General features: G+C 33.6%; 1 protein-coding gene and 1 long non-coding RNA gene across 9 annotated transcripts; one reads left to right on the forward strand and one right to left on the reverse strand.

Annotated features, from left to right (window-relative positions):
- Positions 1 to 5,474: 5,474 nt before the first annotated feature.
- Positions 5,475 to 15,474, reverse strand: LOC111372241 (type IV inositol polyphosphate 5-phosphatase 3-like). Of its 8 annotated transcripts, XM_022994477.1 has the most exons (13): positions 15,352 to 15,474; positions 13,962 to 14,018; positions 13,670 to 13,843; positions 13,408 to 13,471; positions 12,274 to 12,343; positions 12,044 to 12,148; positions 10,817 to 11,666; positions 9,267 to 9,451; positions 8,455 to 8,563; positions 7,959 to 8,101; positions 6,200 to 6,432; positions 5,922 to 5,977; positions 5,475 to 5,813 (listed from the first exon to the last, which is right to left on the reverse strand). In XM_022994477.1, the coding sequence occupies exons 2-11, from the start codon at positions 14,001 to 14,003 to the stop codon at positions 6,228 to 6,230; spliced, it is 1,947 nt and encodes a 648-aa protein (XP_022850245.1). In that variant the 5' UTR covers positions 14,004 to 14,018; positions 15,352 to 15,474; the 3' UTR covers positions 5,475 to 5,813; positions 5,922 to 5,977; positions 6,200 to 6,227. The 8 variants fall into 8 exon arrangements, with proteins under 8 accessions (XP_022850245.1, XP_022850249.1, XP_022850247.1 ...); XM_022994481.1 differs by lacking the exon at positions 13,408 to 13,471 and having other exon boundaries at positions 13,670 to 13,787; positions 15,352 to 15,473; XM_022994479.1 differs by lacking the exon at positions 13,408 to 13,471 and having other exon boundaries at positions 13,670 to 13,832; positions 15,352 to 15,473.
- A 1,655-nt stretch (positions 15,475 to 17,129) lies between these two features.
- On the forward strand, positions 17,130 to 17,331 carry LOC111372243. The gene is made up of 2 exons (XR_002698719.1): positions 17,130 to 17,165; positions 17,265 to 17,331. It is a non-coding gene; the product is annotated as an uncharacterized LOC111372243 (long non-coding RNA).
- The last annotated feature ends 424 nt before the right edge of the window (positions 17,332 to 17,755 follow it).

Genomic DNA, 17,755 nt, shown 5'->3' on the forward strand with positions numbered 1-17,755 from the left:
CATCTTAATCTATAGCAAAGACCTAGGAGAGCATTTGGAACATTTAGATTGTGTGTTAATTATTTTAAGCAAAGAACAACTCTATGCTAATATTAAGAAATGCACATTTTGTATGGATAGAGTTATATTTCTTGGCTTTGTGATTAGTGCTAATGGGGTAGAAGTAGACGATGAAAAGATAAAAACTATTAAAGATTGGCTGATACCTAAAAGCATAACGGAAGTTAGGAGTTTTCATGAATTGACTAGTTTTTATAGGCGTTTTGTGAAAAATTTTAGCACTATCACCGCACCACTTACGGAAATAGTTAAAAAGAGTATAGGTTTTCATTGGGGTGATGAGCAGGAACTTGCATTTAATACTATTAAAGGTAGATTGTGTGAAGCACCTGTTTTGACATTACCTAACTTTGATAAAATATTCGAGATTGAGTGTGATGCATCAGGAATAGGGATTGGAGTAGTTTTAATGCAGGATCGGAGGCCTATTGCATATTTCAGCGAGAGATTGAGTGGAGCTGCTTTAAATTATCCTACATATGACAAAAAACTTTATGCACTTGTTCGAGATTTGGAGACTTGGCAACATTATCTATGGCCGAAGGAGTTCGTAATATATACCGATCATGAGTCACTAAAGCACTTGCAGGGACAAGGTAAACTGAACAAAAGGCATGCATGGTGGATGGAATTCATTGAGACCTTTCCATACGTGATACGGTATAAACAAGGTAAGGAAAATGTGGTGGCGGATGCGTTATCACGAAGGTACGTATTGCTAACTACTCTTGATTCTAAGCTACTTGGATTTGAACATATTAAGGAATTGTATGAAAAAGACGTTGAATTTTCGGATATTTATTTGTCATACATAAAAGGGACGATTGATAGGTTCTTTAGGCATGAGGGGTATTTATTTCGAGAAAGTAGGTTATGTGTTCCTAATTGTTCTATTCGGGAGTTGTTAGTAAGGGAGGCACATAGTGGTGGATTGATGGGACACTTTGGGGTTGAAAAGACTTTAGATGTATTGAAGGAGCATTTTTACTGGCCTAAGATGAAAAGTGATGTCGAGCGAATTCGTAGTCGATGCATAGGTTGTAAAAAGGCTAAGTCTAAGGTTTTACCTCAAGGTTTGTACACACATTTACCTACACTTAGTGAGCATTGGGTTGATATCTCGATGGACTTTGTTTTGGGTTTACCTAGGACTAAGAGAGGTCGGGATTCTATTTTTGTGATTGTAGATAGGTTCAACAAAATGATACATTTTATATCATGTCACAAAACTGACGATCCCATGAACATTGCTGACTTATTCTTTAAAGAGATTGTGTATTTACATGGGGTTCCTAAAAGTATAGTGTCGGATCAGGATGTCAAATTTTTAAGTCACTTTTGGAGAGTTTTGTGTGGTAAGTTAGGCACTAAGTTACTATTTTCCACAACTTGTCACCCACAAACGGATGGGCAAATTGAGGTAGTGAATAGGACTATGACACAATTGTTACGCAAAGTAATCAATAAAATTTTGAAGAGTTGGGAGGAGTGTCTACCATTTGTTGAATTTGCATATAATCAAGTTGTTCACTCTACTACATCATATTCTCCATTTGAAATTGTATATGATTTTAATCCACTAACTCTTTTGGATTTAATTTCTTTACCTGTAAATGAACGTGGTAGTTTAGATGGCAAAAAGAAGGCGAAATTGGTTAAATCACTCCATGAAAAGGTAAAAGCGCAAATTAAAAACAAAAGTAAGTTGGTTGCGTCACAGGCGAACAAAGGTAGGAAGCGCGTGACATTCGAGTCAGGAGATTGGGTTTGGGTGCACTTTAGGAAGGAGTAGTTTCCGGAGCAAAGGAAGGTCAAGTTGCAACCGAGGGGCGATAGTCCATTTCAAGTGATTAAAAAGATAAACGACAATACTTACAAGTTGGACCTTTCAGGTGAGTACAATATTTCGGCTACTTTTAATGTATCTGATCTCTCTCTGTTTGATGCAGGTTCAGATTCGAGGACGAATCCTTTTGAAGAGGGAGGAGATGATATGATCCAGGAGTAGAGCCCGACGAAAGCAAGTGCGAGACGAGACCCGTTGATAGTCGATGGCGGACCAATGACGCGATCAAGGGCAAAGCAAGTGAAATAAGCGATGTGATTGCTCATTCAAGAAACCATTGGTGGAACCATGTTCGGGACTCAAAATAGAGCAACTTTCATGTTCGGATCGAAGGCCGAGTCAACTTGGATCAATTTAATATCGAAAGCCGAAGACGGAGGAAAATGATAAGCCTATGCCTATGCGGTCGCATAGGTTTGAGAGGCTTGCGGTCGCATAGGTGTTTACCGAAACTCAAAGGAGCGAATCGAACTGAACCATGCAACCGCATGAAAATACACTATGCGATCGCATAGACAATTTTTTTGGCGAAATTCCTAATTTTGGCAATTTTCCATATTTTGTTAGTTTTTGATTCTTTTCCATATTTTAGGGATTATGATCGACTTTTGCACGATTTTTACCTAGTTTTTAGGTTTAGTATAAATAGGAGTTTCCATTTAATTGTTAAAAACTTTTGACATTATTGATATTGAATTAAAGTGAGGTGTATTATCTTCTCTTCCTCGTTCTTCATTGAACAATTTCGAACTTATCAAGTGTTAACTTGTGACGTTCAAACAACCGGATTTAATTCTTGAATTGCGTGATCAAAGGGTCTTTCAAGTGTCGTCATTCTTGTTGGATTTTTTGGTTCGACTTTTTTTGGGTTAATTCTAAACTCTTGGATTAATTTGACTTTTTTGGGTTCGTCAATCTCGTTGTGGGTTTCGTAGTCAACATTGCTACGGGATTCGCATCACATCATCCCTCCATACCAAATTTAATTTAATCTCTTCCCATTGATGCCATTTCACCAAAATAACTCTCTCCTCGTAGATATTTGAAATTGCCGGATGATTTCTTACAAGTATCTTTGGACCTTTGCATTGAGTACTTAGCATTTTTTTGCTTCCCGTTTTCTTTGGGAGAAGCTAAAAACTTCTTGCAAAATAAAGGTTGATTCCCCAATCGTGTTCAACAAAGATAGGTGAGATGGTTGATTAGACTCAAGCAGGCAAATTAGACTTCAGTTTGAAAAAGATAAATTTGATACTCGAAACAAATTTAACACTCGTCTTATACCTCTCAAAATTTTATTATTTAGGGAAATTTGCAGATGCAGTCCTCAAACTTTAAAACTTGAAGCACATTAGTCCCCACTCAATTTAAATATTTTTTTCCCTCAAAACCCAAAACGTTCAATTCAAATGCATGTTGGACCCTACTCAATGAAAATCATCAAATGTTAACCTGATCTTCCCCTGTTCACTTATAAGATGGATACTTTCATCACCTTATTGGATTCGTAAGAAAACTGAGAGTAAAAGGACAAAATACAAGAGCTTCATCAATTTTGGAGTCAACAGTTTCACAAGCTACTGTAGAATATATTTGAGCTGCGCTAACATGGCTGCTTTCATAAGAGAATTGGTGAGAACTAAATTCTACATTCTCATGTGATTTTGACAAATTAACTTCATCTTCCTTTTTGGCCTTATTTAGATTCGTATTACCACTAGTTTCTTCAAGATACTTTGCTCTAATTCTAACACGCTTACCTTTAAAGTGTTGGTATTCTCATTCTGGTGGTGGATATTTCTTCTTTAGTTTCTAGCATTTGTCTAGCAAAAATATTTAATGAGGATAAATATTTGTAGATGAATTTAGAGTGATAGATTTCATTAAAATGGATAGATGTATAAAAAAGGAGAATGAAAATAGCGACTCCCAAGAAAAATAAGATTTTTTAGATAAGTTTATGAAATAATGACATTTGACATTTTTTAAATGTGGAAATCATGTGTAACTTTTTAATGAAGCAATAGGGTAAATTGCACCTAGGGTCCCGTACCTTTGAAGATAGTATCAATAGGTCATGCAACTATGATTTCGACCAACCAATGTCTCAAACTTTACAAATGTATGTGCCATGGGTCCTTTGGGAAGGAAATCATCAATTTAATCGTTAAAAGTTATGTCTTGAATAAAATAATCAGTTTACCCTTAGTGTTTGTTTGATAAAGTTTTGATAAAATTTTATAGACTTCTCAAACGGCATTTTATCTAATGATTTCCTTTACAAAAGGACCTCGGTTGCAGATTTTTGTAAGTTTTTGAACTAAAGTTAATAGAAATCAAAGATTCAAGAGCCGAAATTTATCCTTATTTGTTTTAAATCAAACTAAAAGTAAAATGGTCATTTTACTTAGAACTTTATCATTTAACATCAAATCGATGATTTTCGTTGCAACAGGACCTCAAGCTTAGAAGTTTATAAGGTTTGGAATTCCAGGTGCTAGTAATCAAATGTTCGAGACTTCATTGTTACAATCTTCAAAGATTTGGATCCCAAATGCAATTTATCCAAAAAAGTAATAGAACGTAGAGTTACGCTATTTTAGCATCACTGATGTTAAAATATCAATCTAAATGACACCTAAGTAACATCAAATGATAAACACAATTAAATGAATCATATAATTTCATATTTAATTTAATATATCACATTATGACCCTTAAATTGGTGTTTCAATACCAATATTGCTAATAGCATTATTCTAAAATGTAACTCTCTGTCATCTATAGCATTTATTTACCATGTCAGTTTGGTTTTCCCTTCTATGTGGAAGACGGCCTAACTATTACCAATAAAAGCTATTAAGCTACCTTGGTGATATAAAAAGTTACAAAACGTTCGATCAGTGACTTGAGTACTTTTATCCATTTGAAGTATTAAGGTTGTGGCCAAAACCCCAAAGTAGAAAGTACATAGAAATATGCATGTCCGCTAGCATAGTTTTTACCAAAATGTGATATCTCATTTATTCATGTTCTCATCGAGCAAATTTTTGGAGAGTAAGTTCATAACATTATACGCTTCAAATGATTGGGCAACGAGTTCTTTAATCTTAACAGTTATCACGTGTTATATCTAAGCACAGACCCAAGATTATGGTTCAATAAGAGCGAAATACAATTATGTAAATAATTATTTCATATAAATTGGGGGGAAAACAACCAACTGAAAATTTGGATTTAACAAGCAGCATTTGAAAATCGAGTGGAGGTGACCGCACTCACTCGTCCCTTCATATTCCCGCCCCTGGTTAAATAAACTCCGACTTGAAATCGCAATTTTTACCTTAAAAATAAAAACCTTCGGACCCAAGTTCTTCTTACTTGTATGTTTGATCACCACAATAATATGAAAGAAATACTTAGCTTTTCTGTTTTTCTCTAACACAAATTATGAACTAAAGAGATTTTTCAGAAAGTGTAGAAAATCTAAACTGTACTTATTTAAATAAATAAAAAATTTATTATTATTGAAATATCAAAGTAGCATGAAACTGATTATACAAAAAAATAAGGAAAATATTTTACATCTTTAACATCTCTCATTAGAACTCATCTGTAATTTCAATAGAAACTACTGATAAAAAAATAATAATAATAAAATATTAAAAAAAAATATATGCCTTCAATAAATAATACCTTACAAGCAAAAATGGAAGGAAAATAAGAATTTACAGCACGTTGACAAACTAACCATTTCATGTACAAGCTCAATCACTGTCACAATGAAGAATCAATAGAAAACGACCCCAGGAGATCCGTCATGTCTTGGATGCTCTCTTATCTCTGTCCTCTGAAGATTGTCAAGAGTGTTCTGACTTGCATTTTTCACAAGTTGACATTCCTAAGGCTGCTGAAAAAATGCATTGTACAGTAAGTAAAATATCCAGTGCCATAATACATACATTCCAAAGAGTAGTTAAGTAATAGTGATACACAAAAGCCAACTAAGACTTGCCTTCAATTTCTGGATTTGATTCTAAATGATCATCTGCTACACTCGGTAATCAGCAACTAGAAAATACAATGAACAACATTTTAGCTTATTCTTTCTTTCTTCATACTATTTAATGCTATCTAATCCACCTTACAAAAATGCCATAATTTTTTTTTTATCTGTTGTCATATCGCATAGCAACTACAAGAGAAGTGAATATTTGCACATCGATACAGAAAAAGATCGTCACACGAAATTTGTAAACTTGAAACGCATTACCATGTAGGTACAGTACTCACCTATCCTGATCTACACCGACTCAAATCACTACCAATTTCCATCTAGTTCAATGTCCTCTTCTGCAATTTCTGCATCAGTGAAAATGAGTGCCCGTTGCAACTTCTTTGGGGAAAATACTTCAACTTCCACCATATAAGAGGCAGTCACAGGTCGATGATCAGATAGCCTAAGTTCACTTCTCCTATAGCTTAGTAGCTTCATTCCCTTCCCAAAAGAAAGAATGCGATCACACCTGGATGGCAAGTAGAAATGCAAGTTTAAGGTATGACTATGATGAACACACCAATTCGGTAAATTAAGGAAGTTACAAGACACTTCACAAAAATTACATGAATAAAAAGAGATGGATTTCCACATAGAAGGTAAGAGACACAAAACATGTATCTTCTTCACGTGATGAGTACAACTGTTATCCAGTACATATAAATGCTCATCTAGAGATGTCAACGGCCGCCCGTGGCTCAGCTCGAAAAAGCCCGAGCCGGCTTGGCTCGAGGCTCGAAGGCACCGAGCCCCATTTTGGAAAGCCGGCTCGAGCCCGGGCTGGCTCATTTAAATTGAAAAAAATAATAACAACAAAATAAAATAAAAAGAGAAGAAAAATCAAGTTGCCTGTTGAGTTAGCTTACTGCCTTAACCGGCAGCAGATTTGCTGCCTCAACAAGCAGCAACAAGATATGGAAAAAAAGAATTTAAAAAAAAAATAAAAAAAACCAACTGGCTCTGCTCGATAAGGCCTAAGCCAAAAGCTCAGATCCAACCTTAATTTTTTGGCCGAGCTTTTGCTTAGCTAGGCTCGGGCCAAAAAAAGTTCGAACCGAGCCCGAGCTAGCTCAACTTGCTAACACCCCAACTCATCTATATATTAGTCAAACCTGCATGCTGCTATTAGCAGATAACAGTAAATAATAAAAAAATTACCTAAGATTTGTTTATCTAACCAGTCTTCCGAAGTATTCTTGCATATACAAAATATTTACACGGGTCATGCACGTGAATATTAATATGGAAAAAGAAACACACACATATAAACATATTACAGATAATCTTGAGAACTATTCTATTCTTCTAAAATCCATGCCCATATACAGCTCCTGTGTCTTCAAAATATTCATGGTAACTTTTAAGAATTACTCTTTTCTTCTAAAGTCCATGCCAGCATAAACGTCTCAAAAAAATATTGGTTTCTTTATTTACTGAAAAAAAATACTATTCTCTTGAGGAAGACAAATTTCAGTCTCCAAATGTAGACGTACACACACACACACACACACATAAAAAAGGCAAATTCTTTTTTTTCTTCTTTTTTTTTTTTAAGGCAAAGTTTTAAAGAATAATAGAGATTAATATTCTGTATAGGGAAAGTAATTTCTAAAACATCCAAACTAGTTCATGCCATGTCAGTCTACCTACCCCAAGTATCTTTTAAAATATTACATTGATAAGATATAGCTGTTCAAAGACCCCAAAACATAAATAAGTGAAGCAAAATTAAGAGGAAATGTAGATTTAGTAAGAGGCACGACAAAATCAGAACAAAATCCGAGAAACAAGCAAATAAGCAATGCTACTACAATTAGTTCTATCAGGCTCAAGATTAGTCGACAAAATATAAAAAGAATAAAGACAAAAAAGGAAACAAACAATTCTTTGTGGATGTATTTTAAGAGAATAGTGTTTGCATCTTAAAAAACAACAAGAGATATATTTTAGTGGAAGTGTCAAGACCCTCAATAAGCAAAAATTCTACATACATACCATGCTGGAGTGCGCCTCCCAGCCCTAGAATCCTCTCCACAGTAAGTGTCTGAATTTGTCTGATATTTGTAAGTTGGAGCAAAGTTCAAAGTACCTTCAGACCATCCATCAAATGCCCGACCTTTCCTAAACTCTCTGATGAGCTGCCAAAAGAGAAAGGTGTCAACATTGATTTGAAAATATGAAAAATGACATGAACCAGGTTTTTCATTATACAAATACTAATTAAATCAAAATATAAGCCAAAATTACATTACAGTTCAACGCCTTTTGGCTTATTAATGTTATTCCCTGATTTTGTTGTATTCCTCTAAAAAATATTTATTCGCACATAAATGCATGAGTTGCCTCATCTGGTTCTAGAAAATTAATTGACTGGCAGTTCCCAAAAAAAAAATAAATAAATAAATAAAATACATAGCACATAGCAAGACTTAACTTTTGATATTCAATCTACCTTAGGATAGTAATAAGCTAAAAATAAATAAAAAATCACCTGATCATGCTCAACTAACTTAGCCCAGTCCTCCTTCAAAATTAGCTCTTTTGTTTCCTCATATGACAAATTAATACGATAATTTAGGTCTCCCAGCCAGATTATCCTTCTGCGATCAGATAAGAAAGTCACAGAAAATCACGTAACAAAATGAAGGTTTATTCACATAAAAGTGAGTTGAAGTAGAGCTATAAATATGAAAATTGGAGTTGAATCTTCAATTATCAGCACTGAGAATTTAAAATCATAACTCTATAAAATTTCCTTAACACCTTCATTACAAGTCTACTGTTGAGATCCACTACCACAAGGTTAATTATAACACAAACAAATTTAGGTGAAAATAGAAGGAATCTAATTCAAATCCCATATTCGAAATGAAGCTTCCATTTTAGTGGAAACCTGGAACAAAGACATTGCCGAGCATAAAATATGAGCTTTCTTCAAGCAGAAAATTTCAATACATCGGTCAGAGCAAACAGCCTTCATCAATTTATTAGAATTTGAAAAATTAAACAACATTTTAGAAGACCCTCCAATCTAGAATCAACTAAAGCATGGAATCAGAGAACCAATGATCAGGTAATGGTCAACAATCATCCAAGAAATTCAACTCTTCAAATTTTTTATTCTATTTGACATTCGTGACAGATTATTTATAAAACTTATCTCATTTCCCTCCATTAATTGCTGCCTTTAGTATGTAGCATTTAGCAACTCATCTCCCCCACTTTGCTAATTTTTGCAAAATACAAGTATCTAAGTTTCTCCTCAAATGCCTCGTCTAAATGGGTAGAACTCCGTATGCTTACTCATGGTCACGGATGCTTTGAGGAAGCCCAATACTAGAAAGCGAATTAAAGCACGTCCGTCTATGTATTTCTTGGACATCAGTGATTCTCTTGGCTACATCAACATCCTTCTCACCTGACGTGAGATGAGTACAAATGAAACAGAAGAGCGTCTGATATATAGACATGCTAACAGATATTGATCCCTGAAAGCATAAATGACGGTTATGATATTTGAAAAAGCACAAAGCATTGATCATTTTCTTGATACAATGAGAGCTTAAAGTGCCAAAAGAAGTTCCTAAAGCAGATTATAGAACTATCTGACATCTAGTTTGAACAAGGCCTGGACTGCCAGGATTAGCTTCTTAGGACATTCAACTTTTGGATATTCATAAAGTAAAAAAAAAAAAAGATTCAAGAATGTTGGTGTAGAGAGATTGCTAGCTCATTTTACACCAAAAATAGTAGCAAACACAGCTGCTTTTGTTCTCTGATGTTATCTCATCAAAGCATAATATAGGGAAAGCTTAGCTAAGCTAAATTGGGGATGTCAGCTCTGTCTACTTAGAATTCTATTAAGCAGAGCAAAAATATCGTGGTTCTAAAATGAAAAAAATACTCATCATCATTCACAGTATAGCAAAAAACTAAGAAGGCCTTCATGAGTTTTACAGGGTGACAAGGAAATCCTAAAAGTAGAAATTATGTTGATCAGTCGTCAGATGTGTGTTCAATACATAACTAGAAACTAAGACTCCAATTTATTAATACAAGAACCCCATATACTGGCAGCATTGAAGGTTTCAGGAAAAGCTTCAAGACCTATAGTGCTGATCTAAAAATTAACTTTTCAAGGATGGACACCTTCACAAACAGTAACCTTAAGTCTTGTAGACCTTGATACTTCTCATCCTCTTTTATATTTCTTTCTCCCTAGATTGCTTATCCGGCCAGCTCAAAAAATTCCTGAAAATTAACTTTTAAGATGGATACCTTCATCAACAGTCACCTTAAAGATTGACACTTTTCATCCTTTTTTATACTTCCCTCTCCCTAGATCATTTGTTCAGCCAGCTCAAACAATTGAATGATAAGGGAAGAACAATAAAACATGAATAAGACTATACAAGCCATCGTACTGGGAATCCTGGTTGCCGAAGAAAGTTTGATTAGGATTTTCAGCTTTTCGTTTATTATCATCCTAAATTCAAATGTAGATTCTTGAGTCAGAAATACAATATTCTCATCCTAGATACGTGTATGTTTATATTTGAATAATCTTCAGAGCACAAATGTGAAGTATAGTTGGCAGTTCGTATACGAAAATATATCCTTGTACTGCCATAAGAAAATAACTATCTGAAGTATATGACAGCACAGAGGGTAGTTAATAGTAGTAGATAACAAGATAGATTCCCAATCTATATTCTATAACATTGAAAAGTAAAAAGTAATAAGAACATCCAGAAGTACTATTATAATTCCAAACTACGATTTAAAAAAGGAACTAACCTTGTTCCCTATATAGCCCATAGCACCAACACCGACAGAAGACACAAGGAACTAACCTTGTTCCCTATATAGCCCATAGCACCAACACCGACAGAAGACACATTTAAGTTCTTTATGTGTCTTCGCATGCTTCTACGAACCCAGATGGTAAGGAAAATTCCAACCATTTGCTTGCTTACTATTTTAACGTAAGGGGACCTTTTTTTCCGGTTTATCAGCCTTTCAAGGTCAAGCTCGGCAAGTGATGCTATATCTGGTCTCATTCTATTTTCACCAGCCATGTTTGACTTGAAAGAACTATATGTCCTGAAAGATTTGGAGGCTTTGAAGGATTTGAAGGAATTAGTTTTCCCTAAAACATGCTGACCCAAAAGATGTAGAGGTGGCTCTGGCCAGCTTAAACCAATCCGTTCTGTCCCACTTAGCGTTCTGGCTAACTTATTGATGTACTGGGTGCTTGGTATCGCTACATTTTCTTCAGAATCCTCTGCCCTGAAGCAGTTCAATCTGTCCAGGGTGACTGGAGAAGAAAATTGGCTTTGCAACTCCTTTTCAACTGAAACTCCCAAGTTGTGTTTGTCAATGGAAACAGGGGCATTGAGATCAACAACATTATCTCCTGTGACTGTTCCATCCTTGATTTCATCAACAAAATTCGATTCTTCATTTAGTGGGCAGATTTCTTCCTCAATGTCACTGTCAGTCTGTAAGATTTCATCTATGTTTGGGGCATCTTCAGATGGCTTAAACCTTGATGGAGAAGGAGGGTCACTATAGCATCTGAATTTAGTGACTTGCGGAATTTTGTTCAGAGTTTCACGAATTCTGTTTTCCCATATTGAAACAGGGCGCCGGTCTTCAGCGCCAAATATATTACCAGCACTTAATGGTATAATCTCCTGTAGACTGTGTATATAATGCATGCATCAAAAGAAAGCACCAACAATTTTGTAGCCCTATAATAAATATTTAGTGGAAACTTGGCTATTTAAAAGAGGATTTTTTACAAGAAATGTGTAGGGAATTCAACATATCAAGACCAATAATTTTACTTCATTTAATACAGGCTCATGACTTGACTTGACTTTGATCGTTAAGGCTGATTCCAAGATTGATTCCTATGCAAGTTAACCTAATTCTAGTAGGAGGCCTTGATAGAAATGGATAGGCAGTATAATTAACTGTTGGAAACTGATGTAAGTGAAACAAATGAACTTAGAGACTGTTCTACTGTAGATGACAAACAAGAAGCGTTCAAAAGAAAGAAAAAGTGACATACTTACCCAATTACATATATGTCAGCGGGGTCATCAACATCTAACCAGCCATCTAGATCCAGGTCGTCTGGAGGAACTCTTCCTCCAACATTCCATGTGCCCGCACATATTCTAGCAAAAGACCAAGACATAATAGAAAGAATAAAGCTAATCCACTAACTCAACCTAAATTTAATGATGCTTGCATTTGTAAATTAGCTTTACCATTATCTCATCAAAATGCAAGGAAATTCTACCTGATTTCCTTTGTGTTTATATACTGAGACCTAAATGTCTCCGACTTTCTTCTTATCCTGGGAAGAACCTCTGGAATACAAAAGTGCATAGGTAATACTCACATTTAGGAATTAAAGGATCTTGAAAGTTTGATTTTGGAGGAAAGGTTAATACACACTATAAGCCTAGAAGAAAACAGCCAAAGGAGCATGAACTTTCTCATTGAGCACTTGGCACCGTCTATTGCATTGATTCAATTAACTCTAAAGTATCAATAGAAATTAAATTTTGTATTTTAAAATGTGTATCCACGTTGCCAAAAGATTTTAAGCTCTAAATCCCCTAGCGAGCAATTCAAAAGGTTCGAACCTTTAAAATTTCTCACTTAGATAGACAAAACATAATCCTTTCGACAAAGAAGACACAAAACCTTTAGTTATTTATTTATTTAAAATGGACAACGTTAATTATCCATTTCAAATGCACGATAATATAATGTTAAAAATTCACACAGCCCGAAAAGGTAGGAATATTTAGTTGGTTGTTCTCAAAATGTTTTCAATTTTCATTTTGGTAAAACACTCATAACTTATTTGGTTTGGTAGTTTTGAAAATGCATTTTTGAAAACGAGATTGAATTTATAACACAAAATTCAAAACATACTTTTGACTAAAGACTGAAAACACTCTAAACATGAGAAGTAAAAGTAATCCAATTCCTCCTTCCAATGGAAAATCAAGCACTTAAAATGTATATATAGTTTAATACTATAACAGCATAATTTATTAAATTTAACCAAATAATCAAATTCATTGAATAAGTGTCATAAAACAATTTCTAAAAATTCCAAACCAAAAGAAATGACAAATCAAATGAGATTTCTGCAATTTTAAAAAAGATCCTCAAAACAGAAAATTGAAAATGAATTCAAAACTAAAAACTTAAAAGAACACCAAATGGGGCCCAGGTGTCTGAGACCAATTTATTACCAAAAAGTTATAAGACAAAATTCTTCTTCTTCTTCTTCTGGGGTTTTTTTTTTTTTTTTTTCCCTCTAATGAAGAAGTTCATCAAAATTGCATCAGACATTAAAACTGGTCTTAACAAAGTTGAAGGGAAAATATAAACCCTGAATTAGAAAAAGGCAGACTACCATTAGCCATAGGCATCATTTCTATCATTCTTAAACCGCGATTCTCCCGGCCATTGACAATTTTCTGCTAAACCCAAAAAGAAAAACTAAAACTTTTAAAGCAGAAATAATACATTATTCGATTGTTTGGCATTGTAAATCAAATATTACTACACAATCAAAATTCTATTTAGCATAACATTCGGTGTGTCCAATGTTATGTACTAAATATGTCAAATGTGAAGTGAGAAATACAAAAGGATCATGGTCTACGGAAGTGGACCTGGGTCGGAGTTCGAATCGGAATCGGAATCGGCATCGGAGTCTGTGTCAGCGGAGAAATCGGAATTGTTGGTGGTGAGGTTGAGCCACTTGCGCATAACCACTCGAGCCCAGAAAAGCTGCAGGCATGTGCAACCGAAACACAATTTTTCAGCCCAACTTCTCTGCAATCTCTCTAAAGTTATCCAAAGGAAACAAGAAAACGGGGGAAAAAATAATAATAAAATAAAATACATACATACAGAAAGTAATCATTCTAAAAATGGGAAATCTGAAAAAAGATATAACAATACCTCAGATTGTTGGCGACGAGGTCTTGAATTCTGCTTCCTCATGTTTAAACAAAAAGTCTAAACGGAAAATTGTGAAAAATATCAGATAAAATGGGGAAAAAATTATCATAATGATCGAACCCGGAGCTCGAGTGGTTTGTTGATTATACCCTTATAGTATTATTATTAACGCGAGCGAGTAGTGTGCTTGGGGAAGGAGTTTAAACTCTGACATTAATTTACAGTAATAAAATTCTAATTGAATTTACTATTTCAAGAGGATTTCAAAAAATAAAAATAAAAATGCTTAATCGAAAAAATTATGGTTTTAATATGATTCTATTAATCCTGGATGTTGGGGGATAGAATAAGGGAGGTTGATAACAGTTCATCCTATTACATGTGAAAATAAATCTGGACATCTGCCATGAATAGGTGGATCTGAATTCTCCATTTTTGTGGCTGATTTTTTATTTAATTTTTCTTTTATCTAAAACCAGACAAAATTCTCCACACACACACACAAATTTCCAAACTGTTCTCATTCCTATTAATGTACATAGAATTTTTCTAATTGTACAATTGAGATTGACAACTCCGATTGACAACTTTCTTACAAAAAAGGGTTCACGATTTTTTTATTCATCAGCCCTTCTCTCATGTGCGTAGTTGTCAATCGAAATTGTCAATGTCAATTGTACATGTAACATGATTGATATACATAACACCTATACAGTGGTGGTTATAGTCAGATTCACTTGTCTTGATCAAAAGAGTAACAAGTCGCAATAAAAAAGTGAAGAAATTAAAATTTCATTGATCATAATGTTGACCCAAAAAATGAAAGAAGGAAAATGTAATATATCTTGAATTATAATCTTGATTATTTTTCGTTTTTCTGGATTTTCGAATAAGTTAAAAATAATCCTTTTAACTTAAAAGGAGAATGGGTGCTAAATCATAATAATGAGGATTGCGTAATTATTTACCTTGCAATTTGCGTTATTCATAGTTCTTCTTATAATCATTGCTTGTGTACATTATAGGAATTGGCATCATTTGAAGAACATGCTTGGCTTTTTCTTAAAAGAAAGTAAAACTACTTTTTTACAAACTTTCGAGTATATTCTAAAAAAGCTCAAACATTTTTTTGACTAAAAAAGTTAAAACAGATTAACAGAAAATAAGCAAAAAATCTTTCAAACAGATTATCAGAAGCAAAATCTTTTAATCAAGAAAATCATAAACTCCATATGTATAAGGAGGAATAAGAACTCATAGCAGAAATGAATTCCAGCTGAAAAATATGTACTGAACCAATATACAAAAATACTATATTATCGCATGGCCGACTCTACAAAAGTGTCACTTTTAACAATTTTTAAGCGACTTTTAAGCAAGATCAACGTACCTTAAAATATTTTAAGAAATTGGATTGCTAGCCTGCACTTGCAATGTGAATTGCTTTTTCTGCTACTTCTCAGGACCAGAAATTAAGGACGGCCGAGTGCCGATGCTCGTATAAATTGCTGTGTACTCATGAAAGGGTCTCCATGATTTGATATTTATAATTCAGCTCAACCATTTTTATTATGCCACGTGGTATATAGTTTTTTGCACATTTTTTAATAAAGGTTTTTCAGTGTTGATGATTTGACTTTGTGGGTCAAAAGGGAAATGATTAGTATTCTAGTTCGCCAATTATATTTTTCCAAAATACAATAACATTATTTAACACGAGTCAGTCTTTTCTTACATCCTGTTTATGATTTAACTTTAATTTAAACGACAATATATATAGCAATGTCTGATAAATTGAACTATTAAAAATTAGATTTATCTTGTCGCGGAGATTGGTGTTATGGTCCCGTTTGATAAATATTAATGTAAAAATGGACTCCACACAAGAGATAGAAAGTCAAATATAACGGCTTAATGTGATGGATAACGATCGTATTTTTTATTTTAATGGACAAATAATGAAAAACAAACGGAGGCTATATATAAGTGTTAGATGCCATTGCTCCTAATGCTATCTAGCAATTTAATGTCCGTTTAACATGATTTTTGCTTTTAATTTCACTTTCACATCTTGTAAAAGAGTTTTTTAGGAAGCTGTCTTAGTTTTGTTTGAAAAATAACTTTTAAAAGAGCTTCTTATTTCGAAAATACTTTTAAAGAAAGTCACGTCAAATCATTTTTGTAACATCTCAAAATTTTTGATAAAAATTTATTTAATATCTATATTATATTATTTCAAAAGTTGAGGGACTAAGAGGTAATATATTTTAAATTCTTATACTTTGAGTCAAAATTAAATTTCGATAGAGTAAAAAATAAGTATATTAATATTATACTCGTTGGATAGCCAGTATTTAATTATGAATTTTAGGCTCGAGAAATAGTCGATTTGGATAACCCAGCACCAAGAAATTTCGATTTGAAGAAATTGGTTTTCAAATTCAATTAAAACTTGGAAGGAAGATGTGATGTTGACACGTGTACATGGAATTGTCTTGATTTTGTATGGTGTGTACGTATAGAAATGGTTATAAATAAAAAGAAGTAGGTTTATTTTAATAATTATTTGCTTTGATTTTGGAGAAAAAGAAGGGTAGGTTTCCTTGATTTTAGGGATTGATTATTTTAGTATTATTTAATTACTTGACTTTATGAGTTGATAGACTCCACGTGATGTTTAGATAAGGGAAAAATAACTGTAGATTATACTGGATTGAGGCATTTTACGGGAAAAGCCGTCATGGAATAATGAAACAAGATTAAATAGAATTAAGAATTAATATAATTCCCTTTAATTAAATATTCTAGGCAGTGCTGACTAATTAGTAGGCTAGAATCCCACATTTTACCACACCAAAAATTCACACGTGAAATAGAGAAAGAGAAAGATAAAAGAGAGAGAAAGGAGAGAAAAACGAAGATAGAAAGCAGCATTAGAAATAGAATTTCATACATCGAGTATTTTAATCACATACTTTCAAAGCGGAGGAACGATTTTCAACATACTGTAGATTCAACGAAGTAAGATACATTTATGTGCAAAGTGTTTACGTTTCCTTATACTCTTATATGCGATTAAATATACATGGAATGCTAGTGGACCTTCGGGTTCTAGAGAAAGAGATGAAATTTCTACATGAAAATTAAGAGGACCTAAGATGGGTGTGTCGCTTGGTCACCGATATACTCCATAAGAGAAGAGCGGTATGAAGTGTATTATTTATTTGTTATATACCTGTGTATGGAAATTTGCACGTATCTTACTGGGTATTTTTAATACTCACTCTTACATTAATTTTTCAGATTAGTTCGGGTCGATTGGAACAGTGGAGAATTGTTGATGCGGACTGCCAAGTGGATAAAGAATAGAGAAAAAGAAATAAGTTTGCCATTTTAAATTTAGCAATTTGTTTATTTTAATTTAGAACGCATTATTTGAATTACTTAGGAGTTTATGTTTATGGTTAGATACGCTTTCAATAATTTTAATTTAAACGTTACAATTATTTATTTATTGAAGAATTTTATATAATTCCGCATTTTTTTTTTAATTAAAGAAAAATGAGTTTTCGTAACGTTCCCGTGTTCATGCTTAATAAAAAAATTGGGACGTTACAATTTTTCTCTAAAAACTCTTCTAATTAGAAGAAATTCTATTATAAAATTAGTCAAACAGATTTAAAGTAGCTTTTGAATCTTGAAAGATCCTTTTGTCCTTCAAAAGCGATGTCAAACGGATTCTTAGTAGTGCTTAGTACCAATTAATGTGACGGTTAAATTACTGTCCAATGAAA

The sequence above is a fragment of the Olea europaea genome, chromosome 23 (genome assembly GCF_002742605.1).
Source record: "Olea europaea var. sylvestris chromosome 23, O_europaea_v1, whole genome shotgun sequence".
Lineage (NCBI taxonomy): Eukaryota > Viridiplantae > Streptophyta > Magnoliopsida > Lamiales > Oleaceae > Olea > Olea europaea.